Source organism: Diadema antillarum, unplaced genomic scaffold (assembly GCF_040938485.1).
Source record: "Diadema antillarum isolate AM-2024a unplaced genomic scaffold, OU_Dant_1.0 scf00000017, whole genome shotgun sequence".
Classification (NCBI taxonomy): domain Eukaryota; kingdom Metazoa; phylum Echinodermata; class Echinoidea; order Diadematoida; family Diadematidae; genus Diadema; species Diadema antillarum.
Genome location: NW_027270906.1, coordinates 1,242,741 through 1,269,067, shown reverse-complemented (window position 1 = coordinate 1,269,067; position 26,327 = coordinate 1,242,741). Strand labels below are relative to the sequence as shown.

The following is a 26,327-nucleotide window of genomic DNA, read 5'->3' as shown; positions in this document are numbered from 1 at the left end:
AAACGGCCTTCAAATTTTTCTTTCCGACGCAATCGTGATCAAGGGGAGGTAAGACAGCTTTCACCTCGTGACAATAGAAGGTCTGTTCATAGCAACCTCAGAGATGTTCATTCGAGCTTAGCACCAGCGGTCTACGCATGACCAGTCAGTAACAAAGGTGCCACGCACTGACCAATAAAATCACTCCCTCTTTGCTAGGGGCAGAGTCTATCTGCGGCACTAAATCCAAATCTTCGGACACATTTCTGTTCCGTTGAAAGTCAAAAAAATCATGGCCCAGAAAATTGCAAATTTCTTGCCTTTCCTTTATCATTTAGCTTTGAGATTTCGGCAGATGATAGATGATACATTAGACTGTAAAATTATGCCAAAAACAGAAATCAGATCGTTTTGATTGATTTTGATGATCTGACTTCAAACTCAATTTTCTCGGCTCAGCCGTCAGCGACTTTAGGATCCTTTTGCTGTGGTGGGTCACATATTAATGTTCATGGTTGATAAATGAGACATGAATGGAAGGCAGACAGATTTCGAAACTGTCCCTGACAATAGTTGCTGGCTTTTTTCCCACACAGTTGTTGAATCACTCTGTATGTGCCTGTTACTCCCTTTGTTTTTTAATACTGTACAGACATGAGCAGTTCTGATCACTTCTGGAATAAGACCAGGAAGTAGAGACAGTATTGTAGGTGAAAACGACAATGTTTTGACTGCATGCAAAGCCTGTATTAACACCCCAACAGACATGCATCTTTCTTTCACTTCTGCGGTGGACTACTCCAAACTCCCATGCTCTTTATGATGTCCCTTAGTTTCAGTCTCTTTACTTCATAGGCAGGGAGGAAAAAAATATATATAGCACGGTTTCAGTTTTGGAGTTCCTTATATGGGCATGTTCTAGGATAAAAGGAATTGGACAGCCACCCTTCGTCAAAGCCCAGTCGCAACCTTTTCGGTTGTTGAGAAAAGTTTTGATAGTGTTCCATTAATCTACAAAAGTCCAACAGTTGTATTGCATTAAAAGAGGTCTTCAAGCTAGTATCTTGTGTTTTTTATTACTGTTGTAGTTTCAACAGTGTGTTTTCAAAGTGCTATGAAGTTGCTACGATACTGCCAGGTATACAAGCATATCAATATCTAGGCTGTATAATTCCCGAGTGTTTCAGTGGACTATAAAGTCTTCCTTTACTTTCTCTGAATTGCTAATCACTCCAATGACCCCTTGATCAAGACTATCTGAACTTTTTAGATTTGATATCCTGCCTTTGACCCTGTGACAATGTCAAGCTTTAGTCTCAGTTTCATTCCTGTCAAAGTATTATCTTTTTTTTTTCTTTTTTTTTTAATCAGGGTCGATATTCATAGGCATGAACCTTCACAGTGCATGAAAAAGTCTTCCATGACAACTTTAAGATTTCTCTTTGTTCACTGTCTACTACATATTTTGTGGTAACTCATCATTGGGCGTGGATTCTCCTCTGTACAAGGATTCAGACAATGTAGGCCCTACACTATTCTCTGTTAGACAGCCAGAATGGAACAACCTGCCTTTCTCATTTTACCAAGTGTGAAACACTTGCCATGGCATATTGTTTTAGTAGTTTTTTATGATGCCTGTTTCCAACGTATTGATAATCACACGAGTCATTGAAACCAATCCAGGGTGACTTGGTTTTCAAACCAGATGCCACATTCTATTGTATCTTGCTATTTTCTCCATCCCTCACCCACAATAATGTTGGTGATGATAATGACAATGAAAATAAGAACAGTAATTGCAATAATAATAATGTAATATGATATGATAATGAGGGTAGTAATAAAATAATCTACTGTGAAAGTGGATATTTTCGCGCGACTAATTTTTCACGCTCGGCTGGGTAAGAAGAGTTTCGCGTGTTTTTAATTCCGCAGTTCCAGCGTGCTTTTTATTTGCATGCTTTTATTTTCGCGCTGGTTTTGGATTGCACGAAATGTGCAAAAATTTCAACACCGCTAAAATTTCCACTTTTACAGTATCCATTCACATTACAAAATAATGTGGTATTTCATCATATAAAGTGTGAATGGGCCTATTCAGTTAATGCTGACGTCCCTGTGGCAAGCCATGTACCGATGTACAATGTAGCATTCATTCCAAGAGCCTACATCTACGGGTGGAAATTGCGGATGTCTTCTCACCAAGAACAAACTGTTTTATGCTCCAGAACAGTCGGTAGTTTAGTTTAGTTTTTTGACCGTTAGGGAAGTTCTATTTTGTCAGGCTTTGTGCACTTTATGAACTAGGGTATAATGCCTCTCTTTACCAATGGTATACCACAAATTATGTAGATAGCTGACAGTGTATGTCTCTGTTAGTGAAGGGGATGATTACTCTGCTGAAATAAGATTAATAGTATGATACACCAGGATGATTAGACATGTTAAGACGAAGATGACAACACGCCCATTCTCATGTGTAGCTTTCACTTCTGTCAGTTCTTTTAACTTTATATTTGATGTTTCTAACCATACTCCTCAAGACAGTGCATAATAAAAAGTTGCAACTATCGGGTCTATGCTGTGGTAAAGTGCTCTCACAGCATGAGTGCTTACATATTTTATACTTCAATTTTCAAATCTCAGACATCATATAGACTCTTGTGTGCTCTTTATGACCGGATCAAATATTTGAAGATCTTTTAACAATCATCTGTTGCTGTCATGTACAAAATACATTTTTATTTCTTTTTCTTTTTCTTTTCTCTTTTTTTTTTGCACCTCTGGAGTGCTTGTGATACTTCAAACAAAAAAATTCAAACAATGCAGCCATCAAGACACCGCGCTGAAGAGGTTTTGGTTTCGCAGCTTCAATAATCGGCCAGTGCCTTCAGAACTTCAGTTGTTTGGAAGATGCCTCAAAGCTAATAGATGTGCCTCTAAAGGGAAGCTCATGTACATCTCCACATTTTGAGAAATGTCCCACCTGAAAATACTGCTAAAAAAATTTTTAGACTGCTTTTACATTTGCTGAACCACAGATACATCTAAACTGTAGGTATCTCGCTTTACTCTGAAGGATTTTATCAAAGGCTACTATGAAAAAAAAAAAAGCTTGTCATATCAGAAATCATCAGATAGCATTCTACATTATTTGATTTCTGGCCACACATGACGTTCTTGAAATAAAGTTTTCTGTCCTAAAAGCTTGTGTATAAGAGATGATTCATTTTACCCTTAGTGAAAGAAAGGAGTGTTCGCACAAATGTTTGTATGTGATCAGGACACTACGTCCTCTGGTGGGACTACTACCATTTCCTGCACAAGGCAGTGATATTCCATAGACTGTGTGAGTAAATGTTACAGTCACACAACTGAGACAGCTGTTGTGATTTTTTTTTTCTTTTGCTCTTAGTTTCATTCTCATGAACAAAATTCTGCTCCTGTCTAGTATATTTCATTTTCATCTCCTTGCTTTACTTCTGATTGTTTCCATCAACATCCTCTTTCCCTCTCCCCCCCCCCCCCTGAAAAAAATAAAAATAAAATAGAAGCAAAACTGTTTCCATAATGATGTCTTTCCCTGTGCTGTGACAAAAAGCAAGTTCAGGTTGTTCAGTGCCTGCCTTGATATTGGAATGTGATGAAAGCAAGAGTTTACTTTACCATGAAACCTGATGAATATTAAGCAAGTTTATGATCACTCTCACAATTAAACCACTTAGTATTCTCTCTCTGTTTTCTCCCTTTATTGTTTTTGTCTTTGATAATTTTCCCAGGATGCCTTAGTGACGGACATGCTGAACCTGGTGGCCAAAGAGAGTCTGCTGGCTAGAAGTTTGATGGACGTAAGTACATCTCTGCTTCATTCCAATCTTACCTAGTCTTTAGCTCACCTGAATCGAAGGCTCAAGTGAGCTATATTGCGACCACTCATCGTCCGATGTCCTGCGTCCATTGTGCATTGTGCGTCTTTCATCGTGCATTGTAAGTCAGTTCATGGCAGCTGCTAGGGTGGGGCCGGGGGTGGGGCGGGGGGGGGGGGGGGGGGGGGGGGGTGGGGGGGGGGGGAGGGACCAGCACATATTCCTTTAATTCTTGAAGGGCACATGGTCAAATTTGTCATCAAACTTGGCAGAAATTGTCACTGGAATAACAGTATGTACTATGCAAAATATTGTTTAAAACCAGATATACTTTAATTAATTAATTAATTATTGAATGTACTTCTATTGAGGTTATTTATATGATAGATAGGGCTTAGGTGGGGATTAAATTGGAGGCTAGTTTTTACATTTTGATCATCTTTTTTAAAACTGCATAGTCAAATTTTCTAAATAAAGTGTACTTTTACCATTGTCATAGAATGTGCAACTGGACACCATCCCCCATGGAAGCCCTCAAAGTTGCCCCCGCCCCCAAGTTTGTAATGTTTTCAGGTAGAAGTCTGTAAGAGTGCGTGGAAGGTGAACTTGCGATACTCCTGTGAGACCCCCTGGGTTGTTTTTTTTTTTCTTGCAAAGTCGTTCCATCTCATAGATAGGCCCTACCTATGTCTAGCAGTAGATGGGAAAAGAGGGAGTTTCCCTAGCCATGTGTTATACCAAAGCCTGCATCTACTGTATACACTATATGTTTATCCAGTCTATTATTTTTTATTTATTTTATCATTATCTCTTTTTTTTTTTGCAAATCACGATTTCCTGACAATTTGAGAGTGGTTAATTTTTCAATCCTGGAACACAGCAATGACCATAGAAATGTACACATGCACATCATATTCATGACGGGATCAGAGTTAATATAGCGCGTTTAATTTCCTGTTAGCAGTAGATGTACAACATTTCTGAAAATAGAAGTCCCACAAAAAGATGGTGTATACAGTATCTCAGCAAGAGCAGAAAGATTAGTGCCACTCTCAGTGAAAATGTGACATTCCATGAAAAAAAAAGATATCTATTTTTAAAAGTTTTCCTTCTTGATTTACACCAAGTTTGGTCATTGCCCAGTCACTTATACCGAGTGGCTCAAGTACAATCCCTATCAGGAAATATCCTCTCTTTCTCAAGCTGTGAGACAGGTGGAAATGAACACTTAGTGTATGATACAAAAGTATGTGTACTTAAAAGAATCTGGCAAACTTTCTATAAAAGACTTGATTTCAATGTCAGATAGTATTACACAAAGTGTCATTGGTACAGAAATTTTGGTTACAGAGATGACACTGAATGCCTGTTGACTTATGGAGCAAATACCACAGCTTCCAAGAATCAATAGTGGGATACACACGCATGCGAATTAGCGGGATACAAATCTCAAGATTTGCATCACAATCAAAATATCGAGATTTTCGCCTGTGTGGACACAAAAATCCCCCCAATTATCGCTATCAGCATCGCGATGCAAATCCCAAGAAATCTTGTGCTTTTATCTGAATTATCTTGATAATTCACCCCGCGATACCGTGTGAACACTGGAACAAATAACCATGAGATTTTATATCCCGTCATTCAAAATGCATTTCACAACAGTGTACGCACCACATCACTGTGACCTACAAGAACAAAGTGCGAAGAGAAGAGCATGCAGTGAAGCACACTGTGTACGCCAATTGTCAGGATATATCTCTGTCCGTATGAACGCTTGCAAAAAATCTTGAGATTTGGATGGCAATCATTATCCCACTATTTCTGTCTGTGTGGACACTTGCTAAAAATCTTGAGATATGGATCGGGATCATTATCCTGCCATTTTGTACACGTGGATGTGGCTAATGATTGATATATTTCCAAACAACACACTCATATTGAAGCATGCAATGAATCAGATGTTTCCAAAGTGCAATGATTGTCAAGTTTTCCCCACCCAGTCCTGCCAGGACTGATCCCTGCTGATAAAAATGAATTCCATGGTGCTGCAACATTCTGTGTGACCCTTCAACCACATAATTCACATGTTAAGTAATAGACACCAATTGTTCTGGCTGGCTCTATTTTGACAACAAGATGCACAAAACAAGGCCACATCATATGTGACCCGCTACAACAAAAGGATCCTAAAGTCGCTGACGGCTGAGCCGAGAAAATAGAGTTTGAAATCACATCATCAAAATTGGTCAAAACAATCAGATTTCTGTTTTTGGCATAATTTTGTATTTCAATGTTTTGTCTATCATCTGCCAAAATTTCGAAGCTAAATGATCAAAGGAAAGGCAAGAAATCAACATTTTTCTGGGCCATGATTTTCTGACTTTCAACATAACAGAAACGTGTCCGAAGATTTGGATTTAGCGCCGCAGCTAGATTCCACCCCTAGCAATGAGGGAGTGATCTTATTGGTCAGTGCGTGGCATCCTGATTACTGATTGGTTGTGCATAGATCGCTGGCGCTTAGCTTGAATGAACATCGCGGAAGTCGCTATGAGCATACCTTCTATTGTCAAGCGGTGAAAACTGTCTCGCCTCCCCTTGATCATGATAGCGTCGGAAGGAAAACTTTGAAGGCGTTTTTTTTTTAAACTCTGATTTCCACAACCACTTGACATGCGCTAATAAAATCATCGATATCTCCGCAACCGAGTACTTTTATATCTCGTGCTATATATGAAATTAAAGTAGAAGTGTAAGGGAATAATACCATGCTATTTTCAGAAATTTGTCCTACCCCGACTTTCGGATCCTTTTGTTGTAGCGGGTAACATATGATAATTCAGAACCTAGTCCCAACCGTACATACATTCCTGTATGTATGTCTATACTTTATGTTTAGTTTGGAAAAATGGATGCACTGTAATGATTGCACCAGGCTATAGCCGACTATGGTATAAAGTGATCAGTTTCATGAACATCCATTATTTAAGGACTTCCTTACAGCTCTCATTGTGTGGTTTTTAATGTTTTTGTGTACCAAAACAATATGACACACATGTTGTAACCAGATCTGGCCATCTTACAATGGTGTGTGCATCAATGGCTTTTTCTATAAAGTTGCACTTCTCATATGTCCCATTGTGGCATACCACGAGTATTGTCACACATAGCTGCTGAAATGTCCAGATTGACACTTGAACAGACTAAGCAGGGTTTTAGAGTTGTAGTTTATATCCTCTTGTGGAAAAGATGGTTTCCCTGTTCATTTGGTCTTATATCTGTTTGTCTTGAGTGAGTGTGGTATAATCTTGAGACTTTTAGATAAGATTTGTGGTGATTTTTTGGACATTCCTGTTCAACAGATGTTGAGTGTTGCATTAAAGGGATCCTATAGTTTTGGTTGAGACCTAATTTCAGGTTTGTAACATTTTTTGGTGAGATAATAAAAAAAATCTTATGAAATATGAAAGAGCATGTAATTCCATGAGGATTTCAATGTTTATTTGATGAAAATTGGTTGTGAAATGGCTGAGATATCCAAAATAGAGCGATTCTAATAAGTGTGGGACCCACACTTTTTTACGATCGCTTTGTTTTACTTTGTTTTTGGATGTTTCAGTCATTCAAATAAACTTTGAATTCGTCTTGAAATGGTATGCTCCGTACTATTTCATAAGTGTTTTCTTGGTATCTCGCAAAAAGTTAAAAGCCCAATTCTCATCTCCACCATTACTGTGTCATCCCTTTAAGGTTAACTGTCATTTATCTATTTATTTATTGTTTCTGTCTGGTACAAATCAACAAATCACTTGAGAAAATGTACACATTGATTCATCATTTATCATAGTTAACTTTGCATGTGAGATAAATCCTGGACAGTCACATAAGTCAAATTTAAAAAAAACCCTAACCCAACACGAATGTCACCTTTCTCAATTGAGTGGGATTTATTACTTTTGCTGAGTCTTCACTTTCAGTTCACCTTAAATGAATATTTCTTGTTGATGGTTGTTTTCAAGCAGTTGATGAGTAGTGGTCCATCACTTACTGTACAAGCAAATTTTTAAGACCACACAACATGAATCAGAGATCCCAGATGTGTGGTTGATATCTTTTTTTTTTCACCCCTGTTTTATGTCTGATCAGATGGTTGCGGCCCAGGCACAGTACCACCGCAACGCTCTGGCCCGGCTGGAAAACACGGTGCCAAAGATGCGGGAGATGCTAGACCTGGACCAGCACAAGCCCACCTTCGGCACACCGCTGGAAGAGCACCTGAAGATGCAGGAGCGGGACATAGCATCCCCGATCGAGGTCCTCGCCATGTGGCTGCTGGAGCTGGGCATCGAGGAGGAAGGGATCTTCCGGCTCGGAGGGAACATGTCCAAGATGAAGCTGCTGAAGGTGAGATGGGAATTGGGGTAAGACTGGGCTCTGGAGCGGGAAACAGAATTTTGAGTTAATTGGTCAATTCCTTTACTTTTCTTTTTTTCTCTAATTCCAACGGGATTCTTGTGTACAGGCAGATTTTGAGTAATGGGAAGGAATTGAATGTAACATTAGCTTAAACTATTAAAAAATTGTCCATCATATAGGTAGCAATGAGAATGTTACTACTTCCAGCATAGAGGGAGCCAGTCAGAGATGAAGCTGCTTATGGATGTGGTCTTAGGATAGAACTGTGCACCGAAGCGGGAAACCAAGTTTTCAGTTGAATGGTCTTTTTTTTTTTCTTTTCTTTCTTTTCTTTTTTTCTTTCCTCTCTTTTTGTTTTGTTTTGTTTTTTTGTTTTGTTTTTGGTGGTGGGGGAGGTGTCATAATTGCAACAGGATTATTGTGTACAGCCTGAGTTTTAATAATGAAAAGGAATTGAAGGGAACACTAGGTTAAACTGCCAGAAATTGTCTTGTCATATGGATAGCAATGAGAATGCTGTATCCCCTACTACTTCCCCCACTGCTTCTACTGCTGCTACTACTATATTGACTACTACTTCTACTTCACTTACTACAACTACTAATGCTGCTGTTTTTATTAGTACAAGTTTCTACTCCACTTACTAGAACTACTACTGCTGTTGTTTTTATTAGTACTTCTACTACTCCTACAACTACTAAAACTACAATTATCACAACTAGAAAAGCACTCTGAGAGCGCACACCTCCGCCAAGCAGCTACTTTCCACCGATGATCTCGCTCTTCCCAAAGAGATTTTTCTCCTCTCCACCACTGGGGAAAAGCTCTGTGGGCTCTTCCATCAAGATCAGTGATTTCCACCCATAGGTATTCATGCTGAAAAATCACCCGATTTCCCAATATAGAAGCCTTTGTTACGTCATAAACCCTCAGCTGCGTGCCACGCCTTGCCCTAGCAGAAACTAGAGCACGCACTTTAGTGCACGTTTGAAAACCTCAAAAATGCGCAGCTTGAACTCCCAAGTTCATTGACCCTACCTGTCAAGTTATCAAAAATCCTTCATAAACTCCCCCTAAATTCTCGTATCACTACCAAAAGTTAATCGTTTGTTACTTGTGTCATTCTCAACCTTTCCTGCAAGTTTCATCCAAATCCGTGCACAACTTTTTTGAGTTATTTTGCACATGGACAAACAAATTAACTAACAAACAAACCAACGGTAACGAAAACATAACCTCATCCCTTTGCGGAGGTAACTACAAATTGCGCCAGCCAGACAAGTTTCGTGATAGACCCTTTCAAGATATTGCATGCAAATTCCAAATGGTGGAAGATGAATTTTGATCTCTCCTGAGCAGTATCATTTACCTTTTACTCTGCAATACACATGTATAGCCTAGGTAAAACTTTCAATGAGTTTATACCAACATGTTTTATTTTCTGTAGGGGAGTTTTCATGTCTGTATTTTGCAAATCGTACTGTGTCACTGCAGGCAGCCTTTGATGCAAACATCGAGCTGGACATGATGGATTTCATTTTCCAAGAGCACTCAGTGGCAGGCGTGCTCAAGCTCTACCTCCGAGAGCTGCCCGAGCCACTCTTAACCTTTGCCCTCTTCAATGATTTCATGGAGGCTGGAGCGTGAGTACAAGTACCTTGAACACTTTATGTTCATTTCTTTCATATTATGATTTCTTCCTTTTGGTGCAATCAATCACAGTGTTTCTCTCCATGCATTATACTGTATATGCCAACTATTTTGTGAGGTTTCTTTTATCGCATATTTCATGAGTCATGTGCTATTCATGAAGTTAAAAACACAGGAAAGTATTGGCTCTGATCCCGCCATGAATGTGACATGCACGCATGCATTTCTCCTCTCAGTCCTGAAATATGCAATCGTGAATTTAACCACTTGCGAAATTTTGGGAAGTCCCGATTCGCAAAAATTAAACTCTTAAAATGTATGCTTTATACAGTATTTGCTGGGTTCAGTCTGCATTAATATTGAAAGTTACCAGATATCAAGTAAGTTGACTTTTCTTCTTTGCTCTATAGTGGATTGGAAAATTAGTTGAGAGACAGATGCCGTTCATTTTTACATGTAATCATGGTCTCTTTCTCTGCTTGAAATTTAGCTCTTTTTGCATCTTTTCGGACTATGTTATACCCCTGCACATTCATGTGCCATCATGTAATGCTGATCTGCACTCTTAACACCAAATCCAGAGGGTATTTCTGTAGATTGCAAAGCATTAATGTTCAATATTGGGGAATTTTCTTGCACTCTTTGGGACTTTAAAAAGCATCAACTGCCTTACCTCCTTGGTACTGAGCATTTTGTGCTGCATATCCACATAAGATGGAATGGTGTGCGCTTTATTCTTCTGTCTACTGACGTGTGTGAAATTTACCGGTAGTGCTTGTGAATCATTGTTGATAATATCATTTGATTCATGTGTGTCATTATAGGTGGTACTCTTGATTTCATTGAAAATGTTTTTCTTCTCTTCAATCTTATTTTTGTTTGTCCAGGATCAAAGACCAGAGTGCCAAGCAGCAAGCTCTGAAGAAAGTTGTACAGAAACTGCCAAAGGCAAACTTTGACAACCTAAAGTGAGTGTAGTAGATTCATGCAAAGATCTGAATGTAGTGATCTTTCCTCTCTGGTTATCCACAATTATCTATTCAGAGTGCACCGGTTGGCATAATCTCTGGTAATTTTCATGCCTCTGCCGCGAAGTGGTGCCGGAGGCATTATGTTTTCGGGTTGTCCGTCCGTCCGTCCGTCCGTCCTTCCGTCCGTAATGAATTTTGTGGACAGCGTAACTAAAAAACCTTTTGAGGTATCCTAATAAAACTTGGCATGTATGTGTATTAGGGGGTGAAGTTGTGCCTATCAACTTTTGGGTGCACATGCTCAAGGTCAAAGGTCAAAAGGTCAAGGTCAAATATGTAAAATTTCACTATTTCCACCATATCTATGCAATGCCTGAAGATATTTTCTTGAAACTTAGTGTATACATGCATTACCCAATTAAGATTCTCTGGTGAAAGTTTGGGATCATGAGGTCAAAGGTCAAAGGTCAAAAGGTCAAGTGAAAATATTAAAACTTCACTTTTTTCTCCATAACTTGGAAATTGTTCAAGGTATCTTCATGGAACATAGTATATATACATGTACTGACTGGCAGTGATTATCTAGAGAATTTAGGGTTCATGGGGTCAAAGGTCAGGGGTCAAGGGTCAAGGGCAACACTTCAAAATTTTACTATTTCCCTCATTTATGCAATGCCAGCAGGATTATTTTTTTTACACTTGTTGTATGCATGTATAACCTAATAGAGAATCTCAGGAAAGTTTCTTTTTTTGCCTCAAAGGTCAAAAGGTCAAAGATCAAGGGAAAGTGCTGAACTAACTTTTTCCTCCATATCTTGGAAGTGGCTCAAGTTATCTTGAAACTTTGTACATACCAAATGCATGTTCTGCCTGACAGTGATTATCCTATGAATGTTAGGGTCATTGGCCAGATGAAAATGGTAACAATGTACTTTTCAATACAGAAATTGCACTTTTTCTCCATACCGTGAAAATTACTCAATGCATAAACTTATGAATAGGTCAAAGTCAAGTTAAAGTCCTTAAATCCTCAAATACATGCTCTCCTATTCATCCAATTAAACCTAGGTCAAGGAAGGTGAACATTCAACACATTTGTGACAAACTTGTCATTTTAGTATTTTGCCAATTTTGTGAAAATGTGATCACCAATTGTCCACATGTACTATAGACCTATTAGGAGAATCATGCATTATGGCGGAGGCATACCAGTCGCCTTAGCGACATTTCTAGTTGTTGTTTTGTTTTGTTTTGTTTTGTTTTTGTGGGGATGGCTCTTATTTCTGTCAGCCGGGGTGATTTTCATATTTTGTAAAGCACCAAGGTCTGTATCTTTTGCCGGGTTCTAGGACAATTACCCCCTGGACAAATACCCCAGACCTGACCCTGACCCTGACCCTGACCCTAACCCTAACCCTAACCCTAATCCTGAAGCTAATCCTAACCTTGATCCAAATTCTAACCCTTAACCTGTCCCTAATTCTAATCTTTACTCTAACCCTAACCGGTATTTAGCCTGGGATAATTGTCCTTGGGGGTTATTGTCCTGATACACTTTTGCAGGCGTACAACTTGTACATACTTTAGTTTGTGTTGATCTTTGGTAGGCATGCGCATTGCAGTTTGTGTTCCACAAAGCATTTGGTCGGGGGAAAAAAAATGTGTAGTGAAGACTTATGAATGATTCATCAGGGCAGTGATGTTGCTCAGTTGGTAGCGCAACTGCCTTGCAATCAACTGGCATGGGTTCGAGTCCCATTGAGTCTAGCTGTGCCTTGTTGTGTGTAATCATGATGTTCCCTCTAGTAGAAGGCAAACGCACTCTGTCCCACGGATAGGAAGTGAATGGAGGACCTATGTATGAGAGAGTCATGAATCTTGCACATAATAAGAGATCCCACTTTGCTTTCTCGCAAAGAGTAGGGTGCTAACCCAGTAAAGTGGTCAGCCCTGCACGCCGACACCAAAAAATGGGCGAATGATGCTGACCCCTTGTTGTTTGACTCAGGTGACTAGCAATAGTCTGCAAACTGTTTCAACTAGGCACATTGTGCAAGAAGAAAAGAAGAAGAGTTCTTTCATTGGATGGAGGTTAAAGGACAAGTCCACCTTCATAGACATGACGATTGAGGGAATGCAGCAGTATCAGTAAAACACATCAGTGAAAGTTTGGGGAAAATTGGACAATTCATTCAAAGGTTATAAATTTTTGAAGTTTCAGTGCCGCCATCGCTGGATGAGAAGACTACTACTGCTTGTGATGTCGTGCTTAGAACGATATAAGGAAAGAATAACGAAAGTTCAACGTATTTTTGCTTTTGTTGCATAATAATAGAGCACTTGACTTGCCTTAACATATGTTAGTGGTGAGTCGAGGGAATGTGTACTTTTTATCAAAAAATGAAATTTTGTGGAATTCTCTTTATATTTTCCGTATATCGTTCTACACATGTGACATCAAATACTGTAGTAGTCTTCTCATCCAGCAGTGACTGCGCAGAAACTTCAAGAATTCATAACTTTTAAACAGATTGTGTGACTCTCTTCAAACTTTCACTGATGTGTTCTACTGATATTGCTGCATTCTCTCAATTCTTGTGTATATGAAGGTGGACTTATCCTTTAAATTGCCAGCATTGTTGAAAGTTTATTCTACTGTTGCAGTTTCTCTCTGTGAAGGAATGTCATCTACGTTATTTATCTTTTCCAACCTATGACATTGTTAAAGATTAGCAGTAGGGCGCTAACTCCTATAATATAAATGACATCTTGCAATGATGCTGGATAAGGACAAAATACTGAAAACCATTTCCACTGTAAGATCTTTTCTCTTTGTGTCAATTGTCTAGGTTTAGCAAAGAGCAGACTACTGCTTGAAAGTAAAATTTGATCTACCAGTCAGTAAGTCCTTCCCTCCATCCAGTAACAACTGCAGACGTCTTAACACCAGCTATCATCTTCTCATGGTACTGCGGAATTTGTTGTAGGTTTTTTTCGTGTAAATTCAGTTTTTGTAATTTTGTGTCAATTTATTTTTTGTGACTTCATGTTTGACTTCCCACAGACATCTCTGTCGATTCCTGAAGCTGGTAGCAGACAGGAGCGACAAGAACAAGATGAACTCTACCAATCTCTCCTTAGTGATTGCGCCAAACTTGCTCTGGTCAGAAAAGGATGAGTTAGGGTATGTATGACTACACACTTTGTTCTGACGTTTGAGGTCTGTGGCTTATCCCATGTGGGATATCAGAAATATTTGGCACACATAGTCTGAGCTTCTGTGTATTCTGAAAAGTAGTAGTATGTGTAAAACTTTGACATAAGCAGAATGTTAGAATGAATTACTTGTCAGAGATTTCCCTATCAAGATGAAGGGCTCTCACTAACAAACACAATGTGGGTCTCACCATTTGACATTTGAATTGGCACCTGCATATAATAGCAACCACAGAGTCACACCATGGATCGAATGTTTTCGCAATGAAAGTGATGTCATCATGTCAATATTATTCTGTAATCCCTTTATCTGATCCACTCCTAACTATTTTCTTGACCCGACATCAAATCTCAGGACCTCGGCACTGTCGATAGGAGCTGCACCCGGCATTGTCGAGTCGCTAATCTCCAAGGCAGAATGGTTCTTTCCCGGCGGTAAGTAGTCTGTGCCCAGCAACGCAGGCCATTCACTCATTGTGAGTGATGAGAAGTTTGTTCATATTATGCCTTTCCCAGTATGGTGTTTGTAGGGGGCTTCCATTTATCAATCAGTATTCCCACCAGACAACAACATATATACCAATTCTAGACTGTAGCTGAACAAATGTTATCAGTTTTGTAGGAGAGAAACCGATTTGTCGGCATGAGTTAAAGAGTAGCGTTGGTTTCATGAACACTGCACGTAGTAAATCTCACAATTTTTACCATTTTCTCCATTAAGCTGGGAATTTAATCATCAGAGATACATTTTGTCTCTCTTTGAAACAGATATTTTTAGTTTGCTGGGATATGATATGAACAGGGCTTCAGACTGTTTTCTAATGCATTTTTTGTTTTAAAAAAATATAAGAAAAAAGAAGAATGATGAAACAGTTTAACTTTTAAATGGTATTGGTGCTAGCTTGTATGTGATAGACCACAATTTATTGGGCCCGTTTGGTATCAGTATGCAGTGGCGGATCCAGGCGATGGCGCACCAGGTGCACGCCCCCCTTTATTTTTGTTAAAACAAAAAAAAAAGAAAAAGAAAAAATGGAGGGGGCACTTGCGCCCCCCTTAATTTTGTAAAGGCGACCCCCCCCCCTTTAAGAAATTCCTGAATCCGCCCCTGGTATTTTGTGCAGCTTCTTGCTCATAAAATGCTGCAATTTTTAGACACCTACATGTAACATAAAGATGGACATGTTGAAGAATCTAAAGAATGTGCTTAGTGCTGAATCATTGCTTCTCTTTTTAGACAATATTAATTTTAGAAACAGTATTCATCGCAATTTTACGACCTTATTGCTACAGACGCGAAGATTGAAACAGACATACTAAAAGAGACTGAGAAACATCTCTGTATTCAACGGGGTACCTAATGGCAATATTTGAACAAATGCTTGTGGGGAAGATATAACTTTAAAGAGACTTGGGAAGTCTAACTCTTAGTCTATTGTTCAGTCCATTTTTGCGGAATCTGTGTTCATGAGCAATCCTGCATAGCTGTAATTAAGACTCATCCACATCGAAAAGACAGTGCAAGATTTACAGAGAACAGTTAGAACTGAAGAGGCATAAATTGAATTTTTATTTTTATATGTATTCAGGATAAAGGGTTGTAGTGAGAATAAAGTATCATATTTCTGGAAGGGGGGTATTCAATGGCATAGACTAACGGAACCTACAATAAAAAAGTTTGTGGTTATTTTTGTTTTGATTGCAGTGTTTGAAATATTCTCCAACTGTTTGAAAAGGAAAAAGAAGAGCAAAAGATTCTGAATTTGAATGAAAGTACCTGTACAACTGAAAAAAAAATATGTAGTTGATAACAATTTCATCCAGTTCTGTTTTGGTTGCCCAACACTAGACTTTGAATAATTTGAAAAACTGCTTATTTTAGATGATTTGTTTACCTTATGATGTTTTCACACAAGTGAAGATTAAATGAGAATGCTGTTGATCCTAAACTAAACTGTATCTTTTCTAAGGAGAATAGCTTTGTTATAATTAAGGTCACTTACAGTGTTTTTGTACATTAATTGGATGATGGTAATTGTTTGGTCTGAACTGTTAGCGCAATCATCAATTAATGATTCTTCTTTTCTTCTTAGTAGCCAGATAGTACCCCTCATTATACTATATTAAATATTTATTTCATGGGTAAAGTATCAAGTATATAATTCATGGGTCAATTTTATTGAATATATTTTACATTGGTAAAGTACTCAGTATGTAGACTTTTCATAATATATTGGAAAGGATATCAAATGGTCTTTACAGTATTTTACTTTATATATTTGTTTATTTTCTCTCTTCTCCCTTCCCTCCTTCTTTTCACTTTCTTTTTGGTCCCTTTATTTTGGGATGCTAATCTCCTTTAGACCCGGCACAAGGTATTGTGTTACAAAGGTGGTTGATTTGGCAAATCGACATCCCATAACTATCCCCTTTCATTTGTTACTAGGTGCCAAAGGCAAATCTTTGTTTCATGCTTGCTGTAGTTCAGATTTTGGACCACCGCATTGGGGAAAGGGAACAAAAAGGGCTGATTGTAGCATTTGGGAAAGAAATATCGACAAACAAACAAAATGCTGTGCATACGGCTTTTCCCTACCTTCTGAAAAAAAAAATAGAAGGAGCACACATCACCAAAAAAAAAGAGGAAAAAGTAGGAGAACAAAAAGTGCTGAGATAATCTGTTGAAATACAGAATTAATATTCCATATTTTTCTTCTCGGAAAGATTTTTTTTTTTCTAAAAGGGAAAATTTGAATATCATATTTTTCTCCTTGGGAAGATTCTGATATGGGAATTTTTGTGATGATCTCACCTCACTTTTGTCTTCGAACAGTTTTAATATTTAGATATGCAAACCTCTGAAATCATACATGATGTTTAAAAAAAATGAACAAATCCTCTTTCCCAACTCCAGATTGGGTCCTCCTCCTCCAAAGATTCTGTGTTTTTTGGATTTCTGTATATTTTTAGTTGACGAGAGATTTGCCTCTATGACACACTTTTTTTCTTTTTAGTTAACCTTTCCTTACAATTCCTTCTAACCAATATTTATTACTCTTTTAGTTTGAGCATGAGAATTTTCCATTTTTATCAACCGTATATTATGCCTCACAAAATTTATTTGTTGTTGAGCATTTCATGATATTGTTTACTTTCCTCTGAAGATGGACAAAGATTGGATTTCATGTTGTGTTTGCATGCTGGGGATCAACGGTATAATACGTTGCCAGAAATCTGAACAGTTTGTTCATTTTGGATACTCCCTTATATATTATTATCATATCTATATATGTAAAACCAGCAACACATATACATTGTTCTTGTTCAATCCTTGCATTGTAAATGATAGAAGTAGATCTCTTGACTCTTGGAAAATATGCATGAGATTGCTTCAAGTACCACCAGCCAGTTATTTCAGAAAACGTATGAAAAGAATGCAAGAGGCTGTTTCCTTCTGCCATGTGAGACTGAGCATTTGTTGTCAACTTTTTCTTTATCAGAGATCGATAGAGTGTTTTGTCCCATCAATATTTCTGTTATTTATTCATCTACATCGTAGCTTCTATCACTTGGAAAGTTCTGTGCATGATACACAGTACTGGAGGGAAAACAGAAAATGCCCCTTATCCGTTCTCGAGTGAAGACGCCGAGAATTTGTCACTTCCCTAAACAGTCCGCTGAACATCTGTAGATGTTATCAGAACAAAGGATGTTACCCAAATAAAATCCCGCCCCTTTAAAGAGCCTTCACGTTCAACTTGATGCCATGAATCGCCCCCGAATCTCTCATTTTTTCAGGATCCACAGAATTAGACGGTAACACTTTAAGCCTCTCCCCAGGGTAAGACAATCGTAATTTGCCAGAATCAAAGTGCCCAAAGTGATGGCATATCTGCGCTGCCATAGAATTCTCTTCTTCCTTGGGGTCAGGTGCTTTGGTTACACATCTCTACCAATTATTCTTGCAGCCCAGCTGGCTGTAGAGTCTCTTCTACGCTAATAAGACCACTAACTCTCTTCACTGCTTTAGTGGGAAAGAAGTGTGTTGCGCAACTTATCGAAAGAAGAAGAAAAAAATGATGGTGCAAAAGAAACAGAAAATTGGTGATGCTTTGGTCTCCACATAGGTATCCACTAGGGTTCCAAACCAGTTAGTCTTTGCTGCAGCGGTTGTACTTTCGATACATTTTGTGTCCTGCAAAACCTTATTGTGTCTGAAGTTTAAAAAAAAAAAAATACCCAACCTCTCCCCTACCCCTAAAAAAACCTTTGTGAAAGCAATATCAGGAAGGTTAATGAGAATAGTGCAGATTTATTATTTAAAAAAAAGAAGATGATTGCTAATTTGAAGAGAAAATACCCATGTAATTCATAAGCTTTTTACTTACAACAAAATTAATACTAACATTATTTACCCAACATCTTTACATCATTCAGCGTAGATTGAATTTTGCACTGTATTTTAATAGTTTTACCCCACTACCAACTTGTTTTCTAGCAAAGTAATCCCTCAACAAACATATATGAGAAACCATGCCAATCTAACAAATAACACTAATGTCAAATCATACAAACTTTGTTACTGTGAAAAATATATGTCAAGCATGGATGGTGAGTTGGAATACTAATCAGTGCACAGTGTACAGTGCCTACAAATGAAGGAAATGAGGAAATTTTTGAACAACTAAGAAAGGTTAACAGCTTTGTTCTGTGCCTTATCATTGTGCATTCACAGGCTTGTAGCCTTGTGTTTAGCACAACACAATAATTAAAGGTATTTTTCCCCAAAAAACAAATTGAAAATGCGTGCAGGTGTAGATTTTAAAGCGGAATCTCCCAGTGACAGTCTATTTCACTTTAATGTATTCGTTATTTTCAATTCCAGTCTTTTGTTGAGGAAGGTTATGTCAAATGCTGACAAAGTTTTCCTGTCCAGTGTAATTCTATAAAGTGAATACCTTTCTTGTTTTGAGCTAAAGATACGAGGCATTGGTAGAGCAGAATTGTTGTGCATATTAAAATCACTTACACTGTAAATACCAATAGAGACAAACAAACAAACAAACGATCCCATCCTGAACTCCACAGAGATGGACTTTCCAACGCTGAACCTCACGTCGCCCTCGCCAAAAGCCAACTCAGTTCCAGACTTGGTTCCGCAACAGCACAAGAGCCCGGACGAGAAGTCCCTGCTCATCACGTCAGCGTCGGTCCCCTCCGCCCACTCCGTCCCCCCTCAGCACCCCCACCCCCACCACCACACTCTCTCCCCGCCCCTCGGGCCCCCACCAAACCCCCCAGTGGGCGTGGCACCCGCCACTGCTAACCCCTCTCCATCCGCCCCTCAGGTCACCGTAGACGGCATTGGTCCACCTCCACCAGCTGAGAAGTAAGCATGAGGGTTCATTAACATATTCATGGTGACTGACCAGTAGAGAAGATTTTTTACTTTTCTTGTGCATGTCATTTGCATGTCATTTGCATGTGATTATGTAGTGAGGGCACTGTTGTGGACGTTTGCACCTTAGCACAGAGTACAAAAGATTCATGTCGTTTAGTATTTCAATGTCTAGTAACTGAACTCATGCTTTTTGTGTATCGGTGTGCTAATCTGGCATCAAGAGTTTCTGCATGCCTTCCGCATGCCTATTTTGTCTTTGCTGTGATCTTGACCAAATGTTTCTATTTAAACTATTTGACTGTGCTTGTGTTTGAAACTATGATAATCCATGTTTCATGCTTACTGTTATCTTTGCTGTGTTTCACAAGATGTTATATCTTAAGTTTGTTGTATGAACAATCTTAGATGTTATGCCTCTGATGAAGATCATTGAATGGATTGACTTCATTGAAATCATATTTTCATGCTTAATCATATATTATGCTAACAGGACAGAAGTTTGCATGCCATATCATTCTATACAAGTGCATGTGATTTGCTGAAAGTTTCATGGTGAAGACGTTTTGATAGTAGTGCAGCATTACATAACTGTAAATCAAGTAAATATCTGAGTTTACATTTGTATAAAAGCATGTATTCTATACCGTTCATCAACAGTGCTTAGAAATACTCTCATCAAAGTTTCTGAAATTTTTCATATATATGTCGATATAGATATTTGTGTGTGTGTATGTGTGTTGTTTGTGTGATGAAATTTGGAGAAACAATTCATAGATTTAAAGAGCAGAGGACAGAAAAGTTGGGAAATGGTCCACCCCACCCCTCTCATTCAAAAAGCAATGAAGAAAGAAAGAAGAGAAAAGAAAATGAGAAAAGAAATACTTGGATTAAACTATAATGAATGAATGTCTTCACAGCAAAAGTGATGCCAATATACTTGATTTAATTTTGCAAGGAAGAAACTGCACAAAATTTTTAAAGTGAAAACTAAAGATTGACGGCTGATGTTTTGAGTGTGTTTGTGTCTTCATACTTTAAAAGCCAGTTTGTGTTTTCTTTTAATGGGGTAGGATGCCTATAAATACCCTTCCAGCCTTGATGGAATACAACATATTATGTGACCGTCCATCACAAAACGAACAAAAAGTCGCACACACTGATTTTGTGTGAGGACTGAAAACAGGTGAAAAGGGTCAATTTGGTCAATCTTGACTTTTTAATATTTTCTGAAAGAGCAAGTCTTCTTCTCCATTGGGAAAAATTTGGTATCTTAAAATGAACAGGAAAGTGTGCTTGGTGAAGACTAAACGCTTGAATAGACCCTGTGCTTCAGAGCCTCTTTTCTCAGTTCACACTTTTTCTGGAGTGTGTGCTTTCTTTTCAATATTTAGATAGGTTAGGAGAGTCCATTTGATTTGAGTTATACATCAATTAAAAGCTTGAAGTCTGCTCTTTCAAAATATGCTCTAAACTAAAAATCCATGTCTGGCAACTTTTTGTTTGTTTGGTGGTGCAGGGTCATATATATAAGTCTTTTGTATTTTGCATTAGATTTTTCAGAAAAAAAAAAATAGAACTCTTGTGCGGTGAGCTTGTCTCTTTGGAGTGATACTTGTTTGATGTCGTAGTGACAAGGTACTCCTGCATATAAGTGGCATCAGTGGATGTTGAAATACAGGGTGTGTTCGAGCGCTCTAAAGCGAACCAAAGCGAACTGAACCAAAGCGTACTGTACCCAACCGTGCCAGATTTGAAGCGTTCGAGTGCTCTGTTGAGAAAGCGTACCTCACAAGTTATTTTTAGAAATGGTCACGCAGTTTTGTAGCAAGAATGTCATCCACCTGGCGCTTGAACTACTTACAGCTGTCCCGAACAAAGCCTTTGCATTGTGACGTATGCGCATGATACGCGCATGCTTTACAGCGAACTCTTGGTACGCTTTTGGTACGCTTTTGGAGCACATCGGGAAGTGGTCCACTTTTGGCTCGGTACAGTCGGGTATGGTACACTTTAGGAGCGTTCGAGCGCTCCTCTGGCGCGGGTATGGTATGGTACAGTTCGCTTTAGGAGAGCGCTCGAACGCACCCTCTGATGCATATGTGGCAGTTACAGTGCAGTATGATACCCATTTCTGGAAAGGAATAATGTTTGACTTTTGTGTTAGTCTTGTATTCTTATCCTTCAGTTGTTTTCCTCCAAACTGTACAGAAGTTACTTAAAGGGATGGTATAGTATTGGGTGAGGTGGGGATTCAGCCTTTAAATTTTGGGGAGATACTCAGAAACCACTTTATGAAATGTTACAGAGCATACAACTTTAAGAGTAAGTTGAAGTTTATTTGATGAAAATTAGTTTTGAAATGGCTGAGATATCCAAAAATAAAGTGAAGCAAAACAATTTTTGATAAAAGGTGAGTCCCACCTTTCATTAAGATCACTTTGTTTTGAATATCTCAGCCATTTCCAAACCAATTTTTCATCAAATAAACTTTGAATTCCTCTCATGATGATATGCTCTGTCCTATTTCAAAGGAGATTCTCATCTCAAAAAATCACCATCAAATAATTATATGTTGGAAGCCTGAAGCCCTACTGAAACTGTACCATCCCTTTATTAAAAAACACTGTCTTTTTCTTCCTTTGTGATGCCTGCAAAGACAGAAGGTGATATTGTTCATGTCCATTTTTTCCTTCCTTAAGAAATGCACAAAGAGTTTGGTTGCAAAATGGGTTAAAAGCCATTTTTAAATATTTTGAAATAAGTCCATCATCAGATAGATTAAAATAGAACCTTTGCAGCGATACCTCACTTGTTATGATAAAAAATATCTCATATTTTCGTTATATTTATTGTCTTACTTGTCTTTTTTGGCACCATTGTTCACTAATATCTCAACTTTACAAGATTGGAATCAATTCATTAAGCAATCAAACTCTTCACATGTAAACATGTTTAGGTCCATGTCAGTCTTGTAGGGTATGTAGATGAATAGTTCAAATCAGTATTCATTGTATTCATCAAGGGCTCCCTGGCTTCATGGAGTAGTCCTTGTCTGGAGGTGTTAAAGTTGTTACGAAGTGTGTTACCATGGAAACACAGGAATGAGCCGGGTGGAGCCAGATAATCACTGACTTTCATTCTGTGATGTGTAATGACTGAGCCTGTTTATTTCTTCTTCTCTCCTTCTCCCAACCCCCCATTCCACCCACATTTGCACCGATTCTTATCATGCAATACCTGCCTGGACCAAAACTCGTCCCCCATTCTTCCCTACTTTCCTATATTCTATGAAATAATGCAACAACCCTCCTTTCACCACTATACCTCCCCACCCCTTCACCTATTCTTGTTCCAATCATATTCCTTCTCCCCCCCCCCCCCATTCTCATTCCCCTCTCTCTTGGACCCCAACACTGCAACTATGTGTATTTCTCAAATATGCATATATTTGTGGTCTAAATCGCAAATATACAAACAAACTGACCAACAAACAAATGAACAATTCCCAAAAATAGAGGTGGTCCAGCAGGAGTCCATGTAACTAAAAGAAGAGCCCCTCTCCCACCACCGCCACCTATACCAACCTCTCAACTCCCGTCTCCTCCATCTCCACCAACGCCTACCGCTATTTCATCTCCTCCCGCTAGAGCCCCTCCACCCCTGACACCCCGCTCCAAGCCGCCCTGTCCGCCTCCCAGTGAGAAGCCCTCTCCCCTGACTCGAGAGGGCTCCTCCTCCAATTTAAAGCCCCCGATTCCGCCCCGAGATATCCAGCTTGGGGACAGACCCCCGCCCATAGCTTCACCCCGCGATAAGTCTCCGGGGGATAAACCGCCCCCCTTAATTCCACCCCGAGACAGCCCCATTCTAGAAAAGCCTCCTCCTCTCATCCCACCCCCATCACCAGCCTTCTCAAGTACAGTCCTCTAGCCCACACCTGTAGTGTCGATGCATGCAGCATGTCAGCCCTAGGTACTATGACAACACATTATTTTTATCTATCTCTCTCTTTCTCTCTCTTCTGAAGATCTCTCTATCAAAACCTCAAGGTAGTAGCTCTCAGTTGTCAATTTATCAGACTGCAAAATTTCAAAGAGGAATTGACGTGAGCGAGCCCAAAGTAAAAGCTCCTGTGATCAATTTCAAATCCTTTGTTGTTAGGTTGACATTTTAACACGTGTATCTGCTCAAGTAGACTAACATTTATTTGGTTTGGTTGGATATCAAAATTTTGGGGTCTCAGTAGGACAATTGCTCATTTTGTCATCAGCTGTTAGCCTGTTTGGTAATGGAAGTTATTGTCATTAATGGCTGTAGTATGATTTGGCTTCAATAGTACCAAAAAAAGAAAGAAAATAACAAAAAATAATCTTATCTTAATATATCAGGTGTAGGCTTCTAGCACTGAAACAAAATGAATGGTATCCAAATCATCATTTCAGGTCAGTTTTGTGGTAATATGAGATCAGATTTGACACAGATTATTTTGACTTGTTCAGACAAAAAAAAAAAAAAAAAAAGAGCTACTACCTTGAGATGAGACTAGAAGGTTCGGTAGACATGGAGTCAAGCTTGCTTTAGATATGCTTGTGGAAAATGACTTTTGTAGCAGAAAGTAATCTCCAGATAGAGTTCCCTTTTGTAGTATAATATTACTATATAGCAAATATATATATATAAATATATCATATTCTACTTCAGCTGAACATAACTTAAGTGATAGAGTCTGCTTCTGAAGGCATACTCAGACCTCCCAACCATTCTGAATTTGGAGGAAAGATCTGAATTTTTACAATTCCCAGTTTGTTTGTTGTTGTTTTTTCAATAAGAATTTCCTTTATTTTTTTCCTGATAATTTTACTTCACATTCCTATGAAAACTGCTCTGTCTTTCCTACTTTTGAGCCAAATCATCCCCATTTTTCAGTCAGAACAGTTGGGAGGTGTGCATACTGTTCCAACAACAGGCAGATAGAGTTTGGGTCATCAAACAAATCTCTAAGTACATAACTTGATAGATTAAAATCTTTTTTTCTTTTTTTTGGTAGGATCTTGTCCTCCTGTCTTCCAAAATTTTGTGAAGTTATCAGGTCCTAAAATCAATACCTCTGGCTTGTAATTGTTATCTTTGAAACTAGTATCAGGGGATTAGAGCAGTTGTCATAGAAACAAAGATTTAAGAAAAAAGAATTATCCCCGTAACAGAGAATTGTCGGGGGAAAAAAGGAGTGCAAGGAAACCACAAAGTATGTTGATAGAAACTAGGAACAAAGTTTGATACAATGTCTCCATCGTGAAAAATCTATGCAGCAAATTTAACTCTTCATCTACTTCCCTGAATATTGTAATGAATGTAGTGAAACTCTAGGAATACAAATTTTCTAGTGTAACACCTTAACAGTATAAAAATTTCCCCATTGCTCTCTATACACAGCAGAAAAAGAAAGTAAATGCTTTTTCAACTTCATCTTCCTCATAGACTGTCTGGCTAAAAATGGTGTTTTATATACCATGTTAAAGGTAATTTAATTAGCTATCAACCTAGTAGGTCAATGAAAAGGTTAACTTTACACATGAGTGAACACATTCCTTTTTCTCTTCCAAGGCACAATAGTAAAAATTGCAAAATGGACAAGTTGTTATTCAAGCGTATTTGCTCTTCAATATGATAATGAGAACAAAAGACAAATTCAACAATAGAAATGCAAATTAATTTGCAAAAATCAACCTATGATCTCTATAATGTCTCTGTAACCCTCCAAAGATAAAGAAAGGCAAAAAATAATGGAGGAAAATGAAAAATTTTCTGTCAAATCCGCAGTCAAAAGACATGAGAAAAAATTATGGTAACAAAGTTAAATTTGAAACGTTAGTCCAAATTAAGAAAATGTGAAATATTATTTGGTTCTTGAATTTTTCGAACGCATTCTTAAATTTCTTAATTAAAAGGTTAAATGAAGAAATTCTGTCGATCTTTATCACCTTTACGGCTTACTCCCTATGTCATTTAAAGTTTGAATTGATGGAAAATGTTTATGTTCTACCTTCAGTTTCCCCACTATGTTCTTGTTTTGAATATAAAGGGAAACAAGGGAACGGAAACTTATTTCTGCTGTTTCATTCATGCCTCTCGTTATGTTAAATTGGTCTTTTGCTATCATTGCTTTCTTGGAGGGCATTTGCAAATGAATTTCAATATGTCCCATTCTGCAATTTTTACTTTTCTGGAGGACAAAAGTGAATGTGTTCACTCATGCGTAAAATTTCCCTTTGCGTAAACCTATCAGGTTGATAGCCAATTAAATAATCTTTGATTTGGTATATGACACATTGATTTTTATCAAAATCTCCTATGAAAAATATTAACTGGAAAAAGTGTTTACTTTCTTTTTTTGCTGAGTATATAAAACTCTTGGTGAAGAGTATTCACCATTAAGTGTTAGAATATGACCCTGCATACGATTTTGTGAAACATTGATTTAGAAGACAGATTGATATTAGTAGTGTGATTGTGAAAGGAAAAAATGATTACAGTGTTAATATTTGTTCAGCCATAATTTGTTGGGTAGAAAAGTATTTTTAAACTCTGTTTTAGCAGCATTCTTTAACACCTTGTGGTGTCTCAAATTTAATGAGATTAGAAAGGTTAGAAGAAAGTGTGACAGTTTATCCAGCATTTTTTCGAAAGCATACATCCGTTATGGCATTCTATTGCAAACCTGACTCCATTCTATGTACCTTCTTTCACAATTTTTGTACCTCAGTCTTGTAATGAGAGAACTTAATGTGTAACTAGCTAATTCTGTCTTTCTTGTCATAAAGAATG

General features: G+C 38.2%; 1 protein-coding gene across 1 annotated transcript in view; it reads left to right on the top strand.

Moving 5' to 3' along the window:
- LOC139727118 (rho GTPase-activating protein 17-like) overlaps positions 1 to 26,327 on the top strand; it is a 93,970-nt gene that overhangs the window by 59,385 nt on the left and 8,258 nt on the right. Inside the window, 7 exon segments of the mRNA XM_071638102.1 lie at positions 3,759 to 3,827; positions 7,995 to 8,252; positions 9,759 to 9,907; positions 10,802 to 10,882; positions 13,950 to 14,069; positions 14,457 to 14,536; positions 19,190 to 19,490. Of these exon segments, the coding sequence (XP_071494203.1) occupies positions 3,759 to 3,827; positions 7,995 to 8,252; positions 9,759 to 9,907; positions 10,802 to 10,882; positions 13,950 to 14,069; positions 14,457 to 14,536; positions 19,190 to 19,490 (1,058 nt within the window).